The sequence below is a fragment of the Neoarius graeffei genome, chromosome 5 (genome assembly GCF_027579695.1).
Source record: "Neoarius graeffei isolate fNeoGra1 chromosome 5, fNeoGra1.pri, whole genome shotgun sequence".
In the NCBI taxonomy this organism is placed as follows: domain Eukaryota; kingdom Metazoa; phylum Chordata; class Actinopteri; order Siluriformes; family Ariidae; genus Neoarius; species Neoarius graeffei.
In genome coordinates, this window is record NC_083573.1 from 17,053,245 (window position 1) to 17,075,926 (window position 22,682).

At 40.0% G+C, this 22,682-nt stretch overlaps 1 protein-coding gene across 4 annotated transcripts in view; it reads left to right on the forward strand.

Moving 5' to 3' along the window:
* tbc1d31 (TBC1 domain family, member 31) overlaps positions 1-22,682 on the forward strand; it is a 78,116-nt gene that overhangs the window by 31,249 nt on the left and 24,185 nt on the right. For all 4 annotated transcript variants that reach the window (XM_060921323.1, XM_060921325.1, XM_060921324.1 and 1 more), the window contains 10 exons: positions 4,247-4,406; positions 4,659-4,859; positions 5,084-5,254; positions 8,188-8,267; positions 8,401-8,547; positions 8,829-8,962; positions 9,087-9,220; positions 14,284-14,463; positions 18,468-18,700; positions 19,021-19,173. In XM_060921323.1, the coding sequence (XP_060777306.1) occupies positions 4,247-4,406; positions 4,659-4,859; positions 5,084-5,254; positions 8,188-8,267; positions 8,401-8,547; positions 8,829-8,962; positions 9,087-9,220; positions 14,284-14,463; positions 18,468-18,700; positions 19,021-19,173 (1,593 nt within the window). The remainder of the gene's footprint in view (positions 1-4,246; positions 4,407-4,658; positions 4,860-5,083; positions 5,255-8,187; positions 8,268-8,400; positions 8,548-8,828; positions 8,963-9,086; positions 9,221-14,283; positions 14,464-18,467; positions 18,701-19,020; positions 19,174-22,682) is intronic.

Sequence of the window (22,682 nt, forward strand, 5' to 3'; positions counted from 1 at the left end):
TGAATGTTTGGCTATTAAAGAGTGATGAAATAGCTTCAAGGTTCTGACTGCGAAGTTAAATTCTGGGCAAAATGTTCCATTGCTGTTGGAGTTTCAGGATGTTGCGCTGCTGCATACACACACACCATGGATCTTATGTGTAAATGTTTTGCTAAGATAAAACACGTCCTGTGTTTTACGATTCGGGAGATTGCCGAAGCAACTGAGCAACAATATTACATGTAGTAACAGAAATTATATATTCATCTTTTTTTTTTCACGGATCTATTCGTGAACGTCAACTACAAATTACATCCCTGCGACTCAAAACTCTCAGAGGTCGATGTTTTCCGTACGGCGCCATCTTGGTGTGACACAGTTCCATATTTACACTAATTAGTTCAAGCACTTTGTGTTCAGCTGTTTCCATAGGGCCAAACTGTTTACCACAAGAGGGAGGAAAACGGTCCCATAACAGAGAAAAGCAACCCTCAGCACATCAAAATGATCACATCTTGTCCGCATGATCTTGTTCTTGCAAGACATAAGAAAACACCATACTTTGCAGTCAGTACCTTTTAATTGATGTAGATGTTTTATTTTTATTTATTTTTTGCAGCCAGGGACACTTTTACACAGTACCTGTCAAAAGTTTGGACACACCTCCTAATTCAATGTTTTTTCTTTATTTTTATTCATTAAAAGTCACGTCATATTTTCAAGTAATGATGGGTGTTGTTTCTCTTTACTTAGTTGAGCAGTTCTTGACGTAATTATGGATTACTACAGTTGTGGAATAGGGATATTTACTGTGTATTTATTATTTACTATTTGATCTCAAACACATTAAGAAGGCAAAAAATTGCACTAATTTAAATTTTGATGAGGCATAGCTGTTAATTGAAAAGCATTCCAGGTGACGACCTCATGAAGCTGGTTAAGAGAATGCCAATAGTGTGCAAAGCGTCATCAAGACAAACGCTGGATATGTTGAAGAATCTAAAATATGAAACATATTTTAACTTTTTTTTAACCACATAATATATCCATACATGTTCCATATGTTATTTTATAGTTTTGATGTCTTCAGTATTGTTCTACAATGTAGAAAATGGTCACAATACAGGAAAAAAAAATATGAATGAGTAGAGTAGGGGTGTACAAACTTTTGACTGGTACTGTAAATTACACTGACTCCCACTCAACATTATGCAAATAGCAGGCTCATTTTTTACTGTGTGCAATAATAGTTTGCCAATTTATTGGAGCTATTATTATTATTATTATTATTATTATTATTACTGAAATTTACACTGATTTGAACAGCAGATTTAACAAAAAAAAAATCAGAAAGATTTGGATCCCTAATGAGCAAGCCAGGAGTGACATTAGCAAGGAAAACTACCTGAGATGACATGGGGAAGAAACCTTGAGAGCAGCCAGACTCAAAAGGGAACCCATCCTCATCTGAGTGACACCCAATAGTAGGAGTGTATAAGGAATAACATGACAAACTGTGCTGTTATACAATAATGCACGCTGAGAGGAGTGGAGGATTGTGATGCAGCATGAGGAGCATTGTTTTCGTAAAACAGCATGGTCTGGAACGTGTTATTCTGCTAATACGATGGTGATTGTCAACAATTGCCATGTTTAATTTATTAATAAATGTCACTACGTACATTCAACAATTTATAGTTGGATTTAATCTTGTGGAAAGTCCGAGAGACAAGTTAGATCCTGTTCTCATCAATGTTATAGCTATGAGTCCTTCTCTTATATATAAATTATAATAGTCATATGATACAAGACTTGTCATTCCTCACTAAATTGAAGATGGCATAAGATATGCCGAAACATGTCTTTTTAAAAAGTTGTTTAAAGGTGCCCTTCCACCAAACACGTTTAATACTGGCTGTTTTTGAAATACCATAGTTCACTCCGAGTTGCATATGCATGCTGGATGTGAAAATGTAATTCTATCCCCATTCCCTGTATTAGCTTATGAAAGAAAATAGTCGGAAAAATGAGCAAATCTGAAAAAGCCCTATGAACTTGCGTCACTTTGAAAATTAGTATTCATGGCCTCGCCCACCTTGGCTTATGACCGCCCACAGGAAGAAAGTTCGGATTTAAGTGCGAGAAGAGATAGCAGAGCCCATCTCGTCAGTAGCTAACGAAGAGGACCTAACAGCAAGTTGAAAACATGTCTGAGCAAATTCGTGCCTGTGTTATTTGTGGCAGCAAATAACACAGGCATCAACGTTGCATTTCTTGCCCAAGATAGAAGAGGTGAAGAAGAAATGGTTGGAATTTATCTTTGGAACACCACCAGCGAAGTATAATGCAACATTAGTACTGTGTTCTGATCATTTCAACCACAGTGACTTTTCAAACTTCGGTGCCTTCAGTAGTGGTTTTGCTTCGAGGTTGTTTTTAATCCCTGGATCTGTACCGTCAGGACGATCAACCACCAGCTCACAAGCTGTAAGTAAAACATAAACTTTTTGTTCGAAGGTTTTTGTTACAAAATAGCATGTTCTTATTCTCCACGTTAGCATGCATGACATGGTCACAAGCTAGGCAGGGATGAGAGTTTTCCGCTTTATCTGAGTAAAAAAACGACCTTTTTATATTATGCCAAATCCGTTGAGAATGATTTTTTTTTTTAATTAATTTCGTGGGGTTGGGGTATGTTCCTTCATGCTGTTCAAACTTTATTAACTCCAATGATGTTTACACATTATTTGTAAGTCGCCATCTTTAGTCTCGTTTAAATCTCGTTGAATGTGATGCAAAATTCGTGTTATCTACATTGTTATTGGTCAAAACATCGACGTCGAGACCATAATAGCCAATTGAAACCGTTTTTACAAAGACACCCACATCTGCTTGTTCTGACCCACTGGAGGTAGCGTCACAGTGCTGTTAGCCAATCAGAGGTAACACGTTTACATGTCATGAATATTAATAAGAGCTGAAATCCTGTCGTTCTCCCGCCACCCACTCCTCCACCAAACTAGGGCTACATTTACATTACGTCGAATCAGCGGATCATCAGATTAACGTTCTTAAAACGATTCGCGTTTACACTAAAACCGTTAGCCGTGCACACAGCAACACCAATACACGGATACGCTCGGCTCCGCAGGCATCCTGCGCTCCAAATCACTCCGCCCTGAACAGCGAGTGCCCTCTGGAGGGTGCGCACTCCGGCCCTGCGCAGCTCACACAGCGCGCGAGTGAAGTGCACAAGCCACGATTCGGGACTGAGCCGCTGTGTGTGTGATCCCAGCGCACATCACTTACTACTTGCAAGTGGAAGGATGGCAAGCCTAAAGACAATCATAACTACACAATGGGCAGTATTTGCATCAGTATTTGCAGTATTTTCATACTTTTATACTCTTTAATGAAAGGTGATACAAGGCGGAAGTCCGCGCCGTTTTTCAGCAGTCACGTCACATGACCAACGCCAGCGAATCAGGAAGGTGGATGTCACAGTGACGTTGTCCAATGAGGACGCCAGCTAGACCTCAGCACAGCGTATTCGCGTATCTCAATGTTTACACAGCACCGGACCAGATACGATCTAGATTGAATACGTGGACGCTGGCGGATTCCCGTTTCCTGGCTTTTCCAGGTGGTTTAATGTAAACGGACAGTGCATCCGTGAAGAAAACGAGACAGATACGGTCTAATGTAAACGTAGCCTAGAACAGCCTGGAACAGGAGAACCACAGCATTTTTTTCACCAAAACCGGCTCACAGGGCATTCATTCATACTAGAGACCACCGCACAATTAATGAAAAAACGATGCAATGAGACCTTTAAATTTCTCTTCATTTTATTATGATCACATGGGAACTACTTATGCTGTTGCATATGAAAATAATGCATACCTTCCGACCAATCAGATCTGAGTATTCAACCCTGCTGTCGTGTACATTTTTTGAGCTATACTATAAAGTCAAACTACTACATGTGTGGAAAGGATGTTCAGATTGAGCAAATTGTGAATGAGTGTTTATACTTACAGCAGCAGTTCTTGGGTACAAACTGGATATAAACAGTCTTGCTCTTCTTCTGTCCTCATAACATTTACACACATCATCTTGGAGTTCTCAAAGGACAGAATCGTGTGTATTCCATCAACAAAATAGCAGTTAAGGAGTAATGATATAATACTTGTAGAATAAAAACTTGAGGAAAATCTTGAAACTCTTTGATGGAGACGTATTAAAGGTGATATATCTTTGTGTGCAGAGATGGAAAGACACTGGCTGCAGCTGGACGCTCCAACCTCATTCATTTGTGGAGTTTGGGCAGTCAACAGCTCTTGAGAATAATACAGATGCCACAAGAAGTGCGGACTGTGAGGCACCTTGATTTCCTGCCAGACAGTTTTGATGGAGGATCCAGCCAGGTACTGTAGCCCGTCTGGAGCGTTACTGTAAAAATAAATAAATTATATATTTTCATACTTATTGCTTCATAACAGGCTAAAGACATTTTTGTGTACATGCAAATATTTATTTTGATTATAATAATTGGCTAATAGTGTATGCTACTTTTCTTTTATTGTGCTTTCCCATACAGTTGTTTCTAAATTTGTGTATTTAATCACATAGAGATTCATATTGCTGAAAAATTGTGCCGCTAAACATGTGCGTTTCAGATCCTGGGTGTTTTGAGCCAGGACGGCCTCATGCGCTTTATCAACATTCAGACCTGCAAGCAGCTCTTTGAAATCGGCTCTCCTGATGATGCAATTAGCTCGGCTGCTGTTTGTCCTAAAGGCCGCCACGTTGTAGCAGTGATGGACTGTGGTGCTCTGAGAGTATACAACATGCAGGCTCTCACTCAAGAAATCAACAAGGTAGAGAAGAATCACAGCTGTGTTGTTATTAAAACCTGTTCAAATTTGACACGTGACGACAGTAGTTGGATATACAAATAACTGGTGCCCAGTGAGGCAGGTTCAGATAAACATGCAGTCATTGTTTAAATTTAATTAAAATCATGAATAAAATCATTAATTTGTTACCTGTGGTGAAGCTTATCCCTATAATGTATCCTGTATTTAAGCGCATGTGTGTGTAGCCTCCGCAGTCGTTGGTGAAAATGGTAACTGCAGGAAAGAAAACTGACACTTCCTGCTTAAAGATGAAGGTGCAGACTGGAGCTGTACTGCGCCCAGCCAAAACATCTGCTCGCAAACTGCGCAACAAAACTCTGCGGCATCCAGCTGTTTCCACACTGGAGAACAAAGAGGTTATACTCAATTCTAGTATTCTATTCTACTCTATTCTACTGTTATCCTATATTCTACAACCCCAATTCCAAAAAAGTTAGGACACTGTGTAAAACGTAAATAAAAACAGAATGTGAAGATTTGCAAATCATGGAAACCCTATATTTCATTGAAAATAGTACAGAGACAACATATCCAATGTTGAAACAGAGAAATGTTCTTGTTTTTTGAAAAATATTTGCTCATTTTGAATTCAATGCCAGCAACACGTTTCAGAAAAGTTGGGACAGGGACAACAAACAAAAAAACTAATTAGGTTAATTGGCAACAGGTCAGTAACATGATTGGGTATAAAAAGAGCATTCCAGAGAGGCGGAGTCTCTCAGAAGTAAAGATGGAGAGGAGTTCACCGCTCTATGAAAGACTGCATGGGCAAACAGTGCAACAATTTAAGAATAACGATCCTCAATGTAAAATTGTAAAGAATTTGGGGATCACATCATCTATGGTACATAACATTAAAAGATTCAGAGAATCTGGGGAAATCTCTGTATGCAAGAGACAAGGCTTAAAAACTGACATTGGATGCCTGTGATCTTCAGGCCCTCAGGCAACACTGCATTAAAAGCAGACACATGTCTGTAGTGGAAATCACTGTATGGGCTCAGGGACACATCAGAAAACCATTGTCTATGAAAACACTTCATTACTGCATCCACAAATGCAAGTTAAAACCAGATATAAACAATATCCAGAAACGCTGCCACCTTCTCTGGGCCCAAGCTCTTTTACAATGGACTGAGGTGAAGTGGAAAATTGTCCTGAGGTCTGATGAATCAAAAGTAGAAATTCTTTATAGAAATCATGGACACCACGTCCTCCAGGCTAAAGAGGCGAGGGACCATCCAGCTTATCAGTGCACAGTTCAAAAGCCAGCATCTGTGACAGTATGAGGGGGCATTAGTGCACATGACATGGGTAGCTTGTACATCTGGGAAGGCATCATTAATGCTGAATGATATATACATGTTTCAGAGCAATATGCTGCCGTCCAGACAAAATCTTTTTCAGGGAAGGCCTGCCTTCCTTTCAGCAAGACAATGCCAAACCACTTTCTGCACATAATTAAAACTGCATAGTGCTGTAGTAAAAGAGTCCAGGTGCTAAACTGGCCTGCCTGCAGTCCAGACCTGTCTCCCATTTAAAACATTTGGTGCATTATGAAGTGCAAAATACGACAAAGGAGACTCCAAACTGTTGAGCAACTGAAATTGTATATCAGGCAAGAATGGGACAACATTTCTCTTTCAAAACTACAGCAATTGGTCTCCTCAGTTCCCAGACGTTTACAGAGTGTTGTTAAAAGTAGAGATGATGCAACACAATGGTAAACATGCCCCTGTCCCAACTTTTTTGAAACGTGTTGCTGACATCAAATTCAAAATGAGGATATATTTTTCAAACAACAATAAAATTTCTCAGTTTCAACATTTGATATGTTATCTTTGTACTATTTTCAATGAAATGTAGGATTTCCATGACCTCGTAAATTCACATTCTGTTTTTATTTACAGTTTACACAGCATCCTAACTTATTTAGAATTGGGGTTGTATTCTACACTATTCTTTTCTATTCTAGTGTGTTCTACTCTATTCTGTTCTACTCTGTTCTTTTCAGTTCTCGTCTATTTATTCTATTCTAGTCTTTTCTACTTTATTCTATTCAGTTTTATTTTACTCTTTTCTACTTTATTCTAGCCTGTTCTACTCAATTCTCTTAATTCTATTCGACTTTCTTCTTTTCAACTCTGGTCTACTTTATCCTCCTCTGTTATACTCTACTCCAGCATTTCTCAACCTTTTTTCAGTCACGGCACCCTTCAGAAGTATGCAAATTCTCAAGGCACCCCCATATAAAATAGATGCAGTCACGCTGACCATACGCTGACCCCGGCAGTGACGTTGTGACATGGGAAAGGGGGCCGTGAAACAAATTTTGATGATGCATGAGGCGGCAATGATCTGCATTAGTGTAACTATCTTTTTTTTTTTTTTAATTCATTTTATTTATTACAGTGTTAGAATATATAATTTTTTTGATGGCACCCCTAACGAAGCCAGACGGCACCCCGGTTGAGAAAGGCTGCTCTACTCTATTCTACTGTTCTACTCTTCTCTATTCTACTTTATTTTTTTTAACTCTTCTATTTTATGCTACTCTATTCTACTCTACTTTGTTCTTTTCTACTCCATTCTACTCTGTTCTTCATTACTCTATTCTATCCTACTCTGTTCTTTTCAGTTCTATTATACTTTATTCTGTTCAGTTTTATTTTACTCTATTCTACTTTATTCTATTCTAGCCTGTTCTACTCAGTTCTATTCTATTCAACTCTCTTGTTTTCAACTTTGGCCTACTTTATCCTACTCTGTTATACTCTATTCTATTCTACTGTTCTACTCTTCTCTATTCTACTGTACTTTATTCTTTTTTTTAAACTCTATTTTATGCTACTCTATTCTACTCTACTCTGTTCTTTCCTGCTCTGTTCTACTTTATTCTATTCTTTTCTACTCTGTTCTACCCTACTCTATTCTACTCTACATGATTCTTTTCTACTGTATTCAACGCTGCTTTATTCTACTCTATGGCCATTATGGACTACGAAGGAAACACTCCACTTTGAAAGGCCCAGCACGTCCCCAAGTCACACTGGCATTATCTTATTTCAAAAACAACACCAAAAATAATTTCCACAGCTTCTCCCCTTTTGAGAACTTTATGTTGTAGGTTAATCTGTAATCTGTTAGGTATATTTATTTATCTGTAATCTGTGCTGTTCTGTTTTTCTCTAGATTATTTTTCTTTTTTATGGATACCCAGAAAATTTTGAAAAAAAGTTTTATTACTCGACAGCTTTGCAACTGTAATTCCTTTACCTTGCCCATCCAGAATGATTTGCCCGGTGGCCTTAATAAGAAGCGACTTCAGTCATTACTGAGAACATTTGGAGAGTATCCCGCTAAGTACAGGTAACAGTTTTGCAAGAACTAATCATCGTAATAAGCTTTTGCATATTGCTGTTTTCCAGTTAGTTGTGTTTTCTGTTTTCTGATCTGTGTGTGTGTGTGTGTGTGTGTGTGTGTGTGTGTGTGGTTATTTTAGGATGTTCATTTGGCGTTCTCTGCTGCAGCTTCCTGAAAATCATGCCGTATTCAGCAGTCTAACTGATAAAGGCCTGCATTCTGCTTATGTGTGTCTGCATGAGCGCTACCCAATCAAGAGCCACAGACTGCAGAGAGGACTGCAGAGGTTAAAATAAATAATAAATTTGACTCATATGTTGCCTTTGGTTCTACTATAAAACTGAGTGCCAATTACAAAGCTAAATCAAATGAAGTTTGTACAATAAATAAATATAAAATAAAGAAGTGATGAAGTTAAATGATATAAGGGAGGGTTTTTTTTAATAAATAATAGTACTGAATGTATTTCCCAATTTAACAATTACTGTATGTATTTGACTGACTTTTAATGTTATGTCTTCAGGATGCAAATATATTTTGTAAGCTTCCTCTAACACACACCTGCAGGGTCCTGTCTGCTCTGGCTCACTGGTCAGCCATTTTTGGAGAAACGGAGTATCTCCCGCTGCTGGCGTTTCCATTTGTCAAGCTCTTTCAGAACAATCCTCTCATCTGCTTTGAAGTTGTGGCTACGGTCATTGGTACACACACCAAATGGATGAACACAACGCAGCACATATGCATACATATTGGGTTGTATAAGCAGTTTCTACGCAGATGTAACCCATTGATACTTGAATAGTCCCTTTTATTAAACGTTTTCAGTGAACTGGTGCCAGCATTGGTTCGAGTACTTCCCCAACCCCCCGCTCAACATTCTGAGCATGGTAGAGAACGTACTGGCTTGTCATGACAAAGAGCTGCTGCGTCATTTTGTTGACTGTGGTGTCACTTCCCAGGTATGTGAGCTAACTTCTGTTTTTTTTTTGTTTTTTTTTTAATGTATCTGTTGCAGTAACTAAGCAGTGTAGACTGTTCTCAAGCTGGCAAACATTAAATGAATAATAACAGAACTGATATCACCAAGACAACAATTTCCAGCAAGTAAATATTACTATAACTTTTCAGATGTCAAAGCCACCAGTTTTATATGTTCTGTCCAGTAGTTGAGGACAGTTGAATTTTGCTCAACTGTCCTCAGGTTAGGTCAACGGTTGAGGTTCCACAATTGCTGGGCTTCACGTGACGTCACATCCGCCTCATTAGTTATTCAAAACTTTTAGCTGGTGGTCTGCCAAAGCTCAGTTGACAAAGCGTTTGTACAGAGAAGGTGCATTGCCTTACACTTGCGTTGTTTTAGGTTGTTTGAATTGATCAAACTCATCTCATCTCATTATCTCTAGCCGCTTTATCCTTCTACAGGGTCGCAGGCAAGCTGGAGCCTATCCCAGCTGACTACGGGCGAAAGGCGGGGTACACCCTGGACAAGTCGCCAGGTCATCACAGGGCTGACACATAGACACAGACAACCATTCACACTCACATTCACACCTACAGTCAATTTAGAGTCACCAGTTAACCTAACCTGCATGTCTTTGGACTGTGGGGGAAACCGGAGCACCCAGAGGAAACCCACGCGGACGCGGAGAGAACATGCAAACTCCGCACAGAAAGGCCCTCGCCGGCCACGGGGCTCGAACCCGGACCTTCTTGCTGTGAGGCGACAGCGCTAACCACTACACCACCGTGCCACCCATTGATCAAACTGTGAAAATGAAAAGTTTCTTCAAGGTTCCCCGTGAACTAATAAAAAAGAGTGAACGAACACAGGATTTCACAAAAAGACATCGAGAAAGGTGGCTTTTGAACCTCTCACTGAAATCGAAGGGAGCCGAGTCGAAGCATGCTCGAGTTTGCAGTGATCACTTGGTGAAAGGTTTGTATATCCCTCTCAGCTATGGCTTTAGTGTTTTCCAAGTACTTTTCTTGCTGTGTGTTATTTTATGGTACTTTTTTTTAGTCACGAAGCGCTAAAGTCCCCAGTTGTTTCTTTGTTTACTCCTCACTCCTCATAAAGTCCATATGCATGAAGGTCATGACAAAATTCTTCCCCAGCCATACAGTTACAATGCGCCATGATCACTTCTCCGTCTTGTTTAACTAAGATCCAGGTCTTTAAAGGGGTTTCTGATGATCTTTGTGAATGATTTACCTGAGAGTTAAGAGCCAACACAAGTGAGAATCAAGTGAACTGTTTGTTTACACTTCAACTTGCAACACTTCGTTGTAAAGACACAAACAAAAAGCTTTAAAAATAAAAAAACATACGTACACGGGCAAAAACAATACAGGATTCATTCGGCAGCGACGATACCGAGGTCCTTTACCCAGCTACATACAAAAACGTTGTAAGCCTCCATACTCTTCCACGCTTTCATCTGATTTACGGTGTAGAAGGACGTCTGCAACACCAGATAGTTTGAGATGTTAGGGAACTCGACTGAAGGGTAGTTTTCGAGATCGTATAACAAATCCTTCTTTCCCAGACTGTAGGGGTCGATTCTATTGCACATAGCAATCTTCTGAATATATCTAAAGCAAGCAGTGGCTTCGAGATTACGAGCATACTCTTATAAGTTATTGCTAGTTGTTTGCACTACAGCAGCCATTTAGACCACCAGCTATTTCACTTCCGGTAACACTGCTGAGAAAAGTCACGTGATTGAAACCCAGCAATTGGAACTGACAGATTTGTAAGATTTGTTCACTTTAACCTTCAGCTGTTCACTTATAGGTAGAGGTTTAATGATCCAATGATTTCAATCGATGCAATAATCATAAAGTTTATTACATCAGTATGCATGTAACGATTCACCCAATTCACGATATTGGATTCACGATTCGATTTTCCCAATGAAGAAAATTTTATTTCCTAAAAAAAATGCAACATTTATTTTTCTATTCTTTATCGACTTAAAATTTTCTTTTAAGTTGAAAAAAAACTTTTTTTCATTTTCTTAATAACCAACAATAATTATTTACCCACATTTTTAAATGTTTGAGTAAAATATAATAGCCTATTATCTAAAATATTCCTTTTATTAAAAATGAAAAATGTTAATAACGAATAGGCCTTTTCTCAATAAATTTTTATGAACCTTCCTAGTACCTCCAGTTGCTTCTCTTTTCTTTATCTTTCGGCAATCTGTAAAAAGTGAGCTCCAATTTATTGTGAAATCTATTTGTACAGTCAATCGCATGACATCTCTTTCCCATTTTAGATCTGTCTTTTGTGTTTTTTCACAGCATTAGAGTTGCGTTACTTCTGCCTACAGTGAAGTCATATGCATTCCCGCTATTGTACAACATTGCACCCTTGGCTGCCTAAACAACATAATTACAGCTAGGAAAAACTAAGATTACGCAGTCTGATGATAATCATCATTCATTTTTATTTTTTTTTATCGAATTGAAACGTCACATTTGTATTGCGATTTATTGTCGCATGATATATCGTGACCTGCCTAACTATTAGCAATTATTTACCAGTTATTCGCTGAAGGTGAAGTGAATATCGGTGAATAATAGCAGAGAAGAAGTCAAGGTTATTATTCACTGATATTCGCTCAGCCTGAGGCAGATAATTGTTTTAGTGTAAACACACAGGTGATATTTATTTTTTAAAAAAAATCGTATGAAGAAAATTTATTTTAAACTTCAAAAGCAACATGTAAATGTAATAATGGCGAGGCGCAGGCTTGTGTCACTTATCTATGCCTCTCACATAAAATATTTTTGTTTTGAAATTGATAAAATAAATCACAATTCCACTTTACCTTTGAATAGTTTTAGACCCAACTTCGTGGCATCTTTAGTGCTTTTAGGAACAGCATTTTTATTTTTTTCATAATCTGTAATTCTTCCCAACTTACATTGACAAAGCACTTGGCTGCCATTTTACCGAGTCACTCGAGGTGATTATCGAGAAATAGTCCAAATTTCTCAACCAATCAGCATGCACTGTTTCCTATAATCACCTCCATATTTACAACCCCGATTCCAAAAAAGTTGGGACAAAGTACAAATTGTAAATAAAAACGGAATGCAGTACTTTACAAATCTCAAAAACTGAGATTGTATTCACAATAGAACATAGACAACATATTAAATGTCGAAAGTGAGACATTTTGAAATTTCATGCCAAATATTGGCTCATTTGAAATTTCATGATAGCAACACATCTCAAAAAAGTTGGGACAGGGGCAATAAGAGGCTGGAAAAGTTAAAGGTACAAAAAAGGAACAGCTGGAGGACCAAATTGCAACTCATTAGGTCAATTGGCAATAGGTCATTAACATGACTGGATATAAAAAGAGCATCTTGGAGTGGCAGCGGCTCTCAGAAGTAAAGATGGGAAGAGGATCACCAATCCCCCTAATTCTGCGCTGACAAAAAGTGGAGCAATATCAGAAAGGAGTTCGACAGTGTAAAATTGCAAAGAGTTTGAACATATCATCATCTACAGTGCATAATATCATCAAAAGATTCAGACAATCTGGAAGAATCTCTGTGCGTAAGGGTCAAGGCCGGAAAACCATATTGGGTGCCCGTGATCTTCGGGCCATTAGATGGCACTGCATCACATACCGTACAGGCATGCTTCTGTATTGGAAATCACAAAATGGGCTCAGGAATATTTCCAGAGAACATTATCCGTGAACACAATTCACCGTGCCATCCGCCGTTGCAAGCTAAAACTCTATAGTTCAAAGAAGAAGCCGTATCTAAACATGATCCAGAAGCGCAGACGTCTTCTCTGGGCCAAGGCTCATTTAAAATGGACTGTGGCAAAGTGGAAAACTGTTCTGTGGTCAGACGAATCAAAATTTGAAGTTCTTTATGGAAATCAGGGACGCTGTGTCATTCGGACTAAAGAGGAGAAGGACGACCCAAGTTATCATCAGCGCTCAGTTCAGAAGCCTGCATCTCTGATGGCATGGGGTTGCATTAGTGCGTGTGGCATGGGCAGCTTACACATCTAGAAAGAAACCATCAATGCTGAAAGGTATATCCAGGTTCTAGAGCAACATATGCTCCCATTCAGACGACATCTCTTTCAGGGAAGACCTTGCATTTTCCAACATGACAATGCCAAACCACGTACTGCATCAATTACAGCATCATGGCTGTGTAGAAGAAGGGTCCGGGTACTGAACTGGCCAGCCTGCAGTCCAGAACTTTCACCCATAGAAAACATTTGGTGCATCATAAAACGGAAGATAACGACAAAAAAGACCTAAGACAGTTGAGCAACTAGAATCCTACATTAGACAAGAATGGGTTAACATTCCTATCCCTAAACTAGGGTTAGTAAAGAGAAAAGGGAATGTCTCACAGTGGTAAACATGGCCTTGCCCCAACTTTTTTGAGATGTGTTGTTGTCATGAAATTTAAAATCACCTAATTTTTCTCTTTAAATGATACATTTTCTCAGTTTAAACATTTGATATGTCATCTATGTTCTATTCTGAATAAAATATGGAATTTTGAAACTTCCGCATCATTGCATTCCGTTTTTATTTACAATTTGTACTTTGTCCCAACTTTTTTGGAATCGGGGTTGTATACTAAAATCATTTATTATTGAAAAAGGGCAAACAACTATAGTGTATAAGCTCATTCATGTTTTTAAACTAATGTGTGAATTATTTAAGTTACTTGCCTGTAACTTCTGATACTTTTAAAATTGTCATCATTCTCGGTAGGGCTAAAGTACCGTAGGTCACATATTGATCAGAGATACTAAACTGAAACATATTGTATCGAAGCAGATTCAAGTCGTTGCCTTCTGAATCAAAATCCTGTTGAATCATGTGGAAGCTGGAGGTTAAATTAAGATTCTGTCTCACTCTGATAATAGCTTCTTTCCAGTAAATTAATCTAAGTCAAAAAAAGGTTATTTGCACTTGATCAAAGCACATCTTAATGTGTGTTGCATCATTCACTTTTTCCTCCCCCTCAGCTATATGTGTGGCCTCTGCTAGAAACCCTGTTCTCCGAGGTGCTGACCAGAGACGAATGGTTGAAGCTGTTTGATAATGTTTTCTCCAATCATCCATCCTTCCTCCTGATGGCTGTAGTGGCCTATGTGACCTGCTGCAGAGCGCCGTTACTTCTCTGCACTCACAGGGATGACTTTGAGGTAATTTTAGCACGTTGGCTTGAGTAATAGTCGATTAGTTGCCTCAGTATTGTTTTCTCTGTGGGAAAAACACGTGTAATATAATGCTTCATAATTTCTCCTCTCACATTAGCAGATCTGGAGATATATTTGATTCAGCAGGTACAAATACCAAATGATCTGAAATGATGATAAATTCAGTTTAGCATGTTGAAATCAGACTGCCTGCAGTGCACTGTGCAGTAAATTTTTTTCAAATGTTAAATGGTGGTTTTTGAACCACTGGCTTCACCCATTCTGTTGTGCAATATTCACGCATTCTGAAAGTAATATTATTTGTCGTTGATTATAGATTACGGATTATCAGTGATGAGCAGCACATTTTGCACACTGCTGATGAAGTAATGTGTTCTTTGCCTCATTGTGGACTGTCATTTCTTTGCCCAATTCTTGTCGTTCCAATTTGACTCCTTTATCTATAACCTGGATCCACAGGATCACTGATCACTTATAATTGCTTGTTTTTGTTTTGCATAAAAGTCCTGGACAGCTAATGGGAAATGCTAGAACTGACACGCCTTGCACCAGCTATCATGCCACAATCAGAGTCACTTATTTTGCCCAGATGGCTCATTGAACAGTAACACAGGGCTGCCAGGTTTATCACGTTGATCACACTGCAATCATATGACATTTGACCTTTTGGCTTGTACCAGGCTTGTAGTACTTGAGTCCAGGGACTTGGACTCGAGTCCGTCTTGTGACTTGACTTGGACTCGTGCATTAACTGCATTCAGACTCATAAATGGGAGATGAGGACTCTGATTTTTTTCTTTATTTTTTTGTAACATGCCATAATAATTTGGCGTAAGATATTTATATCTACTTTCATTTTTATACTAATTTCATGCAAGAGTGTCACACCTGTGCGCCTTAGCTCGTCCATCAGATCGACTCTCAGGCCAAGTTTACATTAGACCGTATCTGTCTCGTTTTCTTCACGGATGCACTGTCCGTTTACATTAAAACGCCTGGAAACGCCGGGAAACGGGAATCCTCCAGGGTCCACGTATTCAATCCAGATCGTGTCTGATCCGGTGCTGTGTAAACATTGAGAATACGCGGATACGCTGTGCTGAGCTCTAGCTGGCGTCGTCATTGGACAACGTCACTGTGACATCCACCTTCCTGATTCGCTGGCATTGGTCATGTGACGCGACTGCTGAAAAACGGCGCGGACTTCCGCCTTGTATCACCTTTCATTAAAGAGTATAAAAGTATGAAAATACTGCAAATACTGATGCAAATACTGCCCATTGTGTACTTATGATGGTCTTTAGGCTTGCCATCCTTCCACTTGCAAGTGGTAAGTGACTTGCGCACAGCGGCTCAGTCCCGAATCACTGCTCGTGCACTACACTCGCGCGCTCTGTGAGCTGCGCAGGGCCGGAGTGCGCACCCTCCAGAGGGCACTCGCTGTTCAGGGCGGAGTGATTTGGAGCGCAGCCGCTGAGGAGGAAGCGATGAGCCGCACTGACACATTTCAACTTACGTGCCGAATTAGTCATGTGATTAGTGTATCCGTGTATTGGCGTTGCTGTGTGCGCGCGAATCGTGTATTGGCGTTGCTGTGTGCACGCTAATCGTTTTTAAAAACGTTAATCTGATGATTCGCTGATACGGTCTAATGTAAACCCCACCTCAGGCGCACTCTGTAAACGACTTACACCTGCACAAGATTAAGGCGCAATCAGCGCGCCTATATACAGACTGTGAAAGCACACTTACTTTGCGAAGTATTGAGTTGCGTTGCTGACACATTACCGAGCCTTATTGCCTTCCTTGTTTGTTTTCCTGTTTCTCATCTTTGATTGTGCCTCGCTCGACCTGTTGCCTGTTTCACTGTTTTACGATTTTGCCTGCTATTCTGGATTGTTTACCTGTCTTCACTTGTAACATGTAAACAACTTATCAGGTGTGAATTCAGAAAAGTGTATACAGTTGTGAAAATACACAGTTTTACATCCAGAGGTACAGCTGTGTTAATCAAACATGGTGCTCAAGGCCAGCTATAATTACAACACAGCTCAAAAAATGTGACTTGAGACACTGTGCAGTGAATAAACAGCATATTCATCAATTTTATTCTGGTTTTCCATGAATAGCAGGACTGAAGAAACACTTTTGTCTAAAACTGACAAGTTGCAAAATCATGACCTTTATTATAGACTATGATTTTAGCTAAAGTTACCCGTTTATAGAATACATGACTTATCTGTGTTTACACATCACTTGTGTATGCAGAGATAAAGTGTAAAACAAGGTCAGTGTGATGCCAGGCTTGAGTTTGGCATGGCTCCAAAGCGCCTCTGACACTGCTGGTGTGGCTCAAAATGCTTGTTTAAATGGAAACGTACAGTCTTCTCAAAAAGTATTGGAACAGTTTTTGCTCTAGCATGAACACTTTTTTGAGTTTGAGATCAAAAGATGAATATGAGATAATAGATCAGAATTTCATCTTTCATCCTTCAAGCAAGCTTGTAGTACTCGAGTCAGACTCGTGACTTCACTTGGACTTGAGCACTGATGACTTGGGCTCGTGCATTAACTGCATTCGGGTTCGTGAATTGGAGACGAGGACTCTGATTTTTTTCTTCACTTTTTGTAACATGCCATAATAATTTGGTACAAGATATTTATATCTATATTAATGTTTATACTAATTTTGTGCAAGAGAATGCACATTCACCTGTTCATACGTCATATTCAGGAACAAACTAACGTTAATGGCGCTAAAATACCTGGAGAGAACGCCCCTAGGATTGTCCACTTTGCTTATACAAACTTCTCGTGCAGTGAGGAAAAATGCACTGCTGTGTGTTCCATATGTAGAAGAACTATTGAGGAGACGATGGAGACAACCTCGAACTCCAATCGTCATTTGGTAAGGCCACTCAGAGAAGTAAATGACGCGCTATGTTCATTGCTCTGTTGATAGCGGGGCTTGCTTGCTGAGCGATGAACTAGCTAGAGTTAACCCTCTCTCATGTTATTTGCCCTGTTGATAGTGGGCGGGGCTCGCTGAGCGATGAACAAGCTTTTTATCTGTAGCCTGTTAACTAAAATGGGGCAGTCAAGCACAAGCAGTAACGTTAGTCCAACGCAGTAGCAAAGACGGTTTCACATAAAGGCAGCAACAGCCACCGTCAAATGGTGCAGGTGGAGTCTTGCTCTCGGACTCGACTTGAAATTTTCTTTAATGACTTGGACTTGACTCGAACTCGAGGTTTCGTGACTCGACTACAACACTGGCTTTTACAGTTTGTGTGAATGTTGGTAATGTACCTAAAGACTTGGTAAGTTTCAGTAAATACTGTTGGTTTGACAAGTGAGCGTTTAATTAGCTAATCTCACTACAGACTGCTGAGAATTTTCATGCGACTATGACGACAGGAGGGAAGCACTGACTGATTTTCTTTTGCTGACGGTTTGGATGTTCGCTTAAATACTTACCAAGGCTATGATTTATAATTTGAGTTCATTGTGTTGAATGAAATATCAAGCCAACTCCCACTGCTGGTGTCTTTTATTTATTTATTTATTTATCTCATCTCATCTCATATTATCTGTAGCCGCTGTATCCTGTTCTACAGGGTCGCAGGCAAGCTGGAGCCTATCCCAGCTGACTACGGGTGAAAGGCGGGGTACACCCTGGACAAGTCGCCAGGTCATCACAGGGCTGACACAGAGACACAGACAACCATTCACACTCACATTCACACCTACGGTCAATTTAGAGTCACCAGTTAACCTAACCTGCATGTCTTTGGACTGTGGGGGAAACCGGAGCACCCGGAGGAAACCCACGCGGACACGGGGAGAACATGCAAACTCCGCACAGAAAGGCCCTCGCCGGCCATGGGGCTCGAACCCGGACCTTCTTGCTGTGAGGTGACAGCGCTAACCACTACACCACCGTGCCGGCCTTATTTATTTATTTATTTAAACTCTCTCTCCCGTTACAGTACTTCTTCCATCATCGTAACAATATTGACTTGAGTGCTATGCTAAAGGAGACATATCGGTTGATGGAGCTGACCCCAGCAGACCTGCACCCGAGTTCCATGCTGAATGACTTTGAGCCTCTGACGCCTGGTCAGTATCCAATCTTCAATAAGTACCCCACGTTCATAGTGGAGTACCAGTGCCAGGAGCGGGAGCGAATCCGCCAGCAAGAAGTGGAATATCTCCGGGAGAGGTGGGAACTTCTGCTTTTCTTTCCAGAGCCACACAAGATTAAATAAACTACAGTAGATCGAGAACATGTGTTGCATTTATTCCGTCATCAGCACTCAGATATTGGTAATGTTTTTTTGTGTGGAACAGTTAAAATACTTAAATGTATATTGTGTCAGCACTGATTGATTTAAAAACTGAATTTCCAAAACTTAAAACACAGTCCAGCTAGTGAGCTTTAGTTTTGAGAATTTTGTCTTCATCAGTGTTTAAAAATAAAAATGATGTGTTCGTAGCCATTGCTTCATGTGCATGTGTGTGTATGCATCTGGGTGCAAGCAGACAGGCGCTTCAGGAGCTACGTGCTGAGGCAGTGAGACAGCAGGCTGAGGATGAAGCCTGGTACACACAACAGGAGCTGCTCCAGCAGGCTGAGGAACAACGTCGAAGGATCCTGCAAGAGGAAGAGAACAAACTCGCCCGTCAGAGAACCAGGTCTCTCTTTTCTCTCTTTTTTTAAATTTATTTCCCTTTGAATTGGTCTGAATTACAATTTTTATTTTTGTCTTATGTAATTGAATCTGTCTGAAAGTCCTGTGACATCATGTGAGACATACTGGATGAAATACAGCATTACATTTAATAAAACATACTTGCAAAAGTAAATCCATATCATTAGCTACCTGCTGTTGAACTAGCATACACAGAGAAATATCAACATGTAAATCAATATCTGACTTCAAAAGCTTACTGCAGACTAACAGTAGGATACACAGAAATATGTTAAGATTTCGGTAGGTTTTTTTTTTTTTTTCATTTTTTTAGATTTTTTTTTTAACAGAATCCTTGGGTTTTTGTACAACCCCAATTCCAAAAAAGTTGGGACAAAGTATAAATTGTAAATAAGAACGGAATGCAATGATGTGGAAGTTTCAAAATTCCACATTTTATTCAGAATAGAACATAGATGACATATCAAATGTTTAAACTGAGAAAATGTATCATTTAAAGAGAAAAATTAGGTGATTTTAAATTTCATGACAACAACACATCTCAAAGTTGGGACAAGGCCATGTTTACCACTGTGAGACATCCCCTTTTCTCTTTACAACAGTCTGTAAACGTCTGGGGACTGAGGAGACAAGTTGCTCAAGTTTAGGGATAGGAATGTTAACCCATTCTTGTCTAATGTAGGATTCTAGTTGCTCAACTGTCTTAGGTCTTTTTTGTTGTATCTTCCATTTTATGATGCGCCAAATGTTTTCTATGGGTGAAAGATCTGGACTGCAGGCTGGCCAGTTCAGTACCCGGACCCTTCTTCTACACAGCCATGATGCTGTAATTGGTGCAGTATGTGGTTTGGCATTGTCATGTTGGAAAATGCAAGGTCTTCCCTGAAAGAGACGTCGTCTGGATGGGAGCATATGTTGCTCTAGAACCTGGATATACCTTTCAGCATTGATGGTGTCTTTCCAGATGTGTAAGCTGCCCATGCCACACGCACTAATGCAACCCCATACCATCAGAGATGCAGGCTTCTGAACTGAGTGCTGATAACAACTTGGGTTGTCCTTCTCCTCCTTAGTCCGAATGACACGGTGTCCCTGATTTCCATAAAGAACTTCAAATTTTGATTCGTCTGACCACAGAACAGTTTTCCACTTTGCCACAGTCCATTTTAAATGAGCCTTGGCCCAGAGAAGATGTCTGCACTTCTGGATCATGTTTAGATACGGCTTCTTCTTTGTACTATAGAGTTTTAGCTTGCAACGGCGGATGGCACGGTGGATAATGTTCTCTGGAAATATTCTTGAGCCCATTTTGTGATTTCCAATACAGAAGCATGCCTGTACGGTATGTGATGCAGTGCCGACTAAGGGCCCGAAGATCACGGGCACCCAGTATGGTTTTCCGGCCCTGACCCTTACGCACAGAGATTCTTCCAGACTCTCTGAATCTTCTGATGATATTATGCACTGTAGATGATGATATGTTCAAACTCTTTGCAATTTTACACTGTCGAACTCCTTTCTGATATTGCTCCACTATTTGTCGGCGCAGAATTAGGGGGATTGGTGATCCTCTTCCCATCTTTACTTCTGAGAGCCGCTGCCACTCCAAGATGCTCTTTTTATACCCAGTCATGTTAATGACCTATTGCCAATTGACCTAATGAGTTGCAATTTGGTCCTCCAGCTGTTCCTTTTTTGTACCTTTAACTTTTCCAGCCTCTTATTGCCCCTGTCCCAACTTTTCTGAGATGTGTTGCTGTCATGAAATTTCAAATGAGCCAATATTTGGCATGAAATTTCAAAATGTCTCACTTTTGACATTTGATATGTTGTCTATGTTCTATTGTGAATACAATATCAGTTTTTGAGATTTGTAAATTATTGCATTCCATTTTTATTTACAATTTGTACTTTGTCCCAACTTTTTTGGAATTGGGGTTGTACAAATATTGTGTCCTACAATTAATTCCAGATAGATTCAACTGAATTTTTGGGTCATTTGTTCTCCACATAATAACAGGTTTTTAGAAAAAAAATTTCATGAAGTCTGTAATTTAGCCACTCCAGCATTGTCTTAGCTATAATATTGCAGGTGGTTGTCATGCTGAAATTTGAACCTTCACCCAAGTCTGAGGACGTATGCATTCTGGAGCAGATTTTCTTCAAGGATCTCTTTGTATTGTGTTCATGCTGCCACCACCGTGCTTCACTATAGGGATTATATTAGGCAAATGATGAGCAGTGTCTGGTTTTCTCCAGAAGTAGCCCAAAGAGTTCAGTGTTTATGGGATCAGAACAGAGAATCTTTTTCCTTATTCTCTCAGAGTCAATGAAGTGCCTCACATCTGCCTTTTACTCAGTAGTGGCTTCTGTCTTGCCGCTATACCATAACGACCTGATTTTATGTAATAGAATAGAATGCCTTTATTGTCACTATACCCATGTACAATGAGATTAAAAGCAACTCCAATAACAGTGCAAACAGCGTGTAGAGAGGGGGGAAAAAATAATAATCTCATCTCATTATCTCTAGCCGCTTTATCCTGTTCTACAGGGTCGCAGGCAAGCTGGAGCCTATCCCAGCTGACTACGGGCGAAAGGCGGGGTACACCCTGGACAAGTCGCCAGGTCATCACAGGGCTGACACACAGACAACCATTCACACTCACATTCACACCTACGGTCAATTTAGAGTCACCAGTTAACCTAACCTGCATGTCTTTGGACTGTGGGGGAAACCGGAGCACCCGGAGGAAACCCACGCGGATGACGGGGAGAACATGCAAACTCTGCACAGAAAGGCCCTCGCCGGCCACGGGGCTCGAACCCGGACCTTCTTGCTGTGAGGCGACAGCGCTAACCACTACACCACCGTGCCACCCCAAAAATGATAATAATAATAATAAATAAATTTAAAAAAAAAAGTGAGGGTGTAAGGTGCACAGTCCTGAGGCATATGTGTTGTGTTTCATATTATGGAGTGAGGTATTGCACATTATAAAGTATTGCACAGGGTGTAAGGTGCACAGTCCTGAGGCGTATGTGTTGTGTTTCACATTATGGAATGAGGTATTGCATATTATAAGTATTGCACAAGAGAGTCATATTATAAAGTATTGCACATTATAAATTATTTCACGAAGAGAGTCACATTATAAAATAAAGTATTGCACAGGGGGGGTTAGACTATAAAGTCAGAGCATATTCGAGTTCAGGGTGGTTATGGCTTTTGGAAAGAAGCTGTTTTTGAATATATTTGTTTTTGTCCTGATGCACCTGTAGCGCCTCCCTGAGGGCAACAGGTCAAACAGATCAAAGCCATTGTGGGAGTTGTCCTTGATAATGTTCTTAGCTCTGCTAAGGCAGCGGGAGGTGTAAATGTCCATCAGGGAGGGGAGAGGGCAGCCAATGATCTTCTGTGCTGCCTTTACTACTCTCTGGAGCCTCTCCCTGTCTGCAGCAGTGCAGCTGCCGTACCATACTGTGATACAG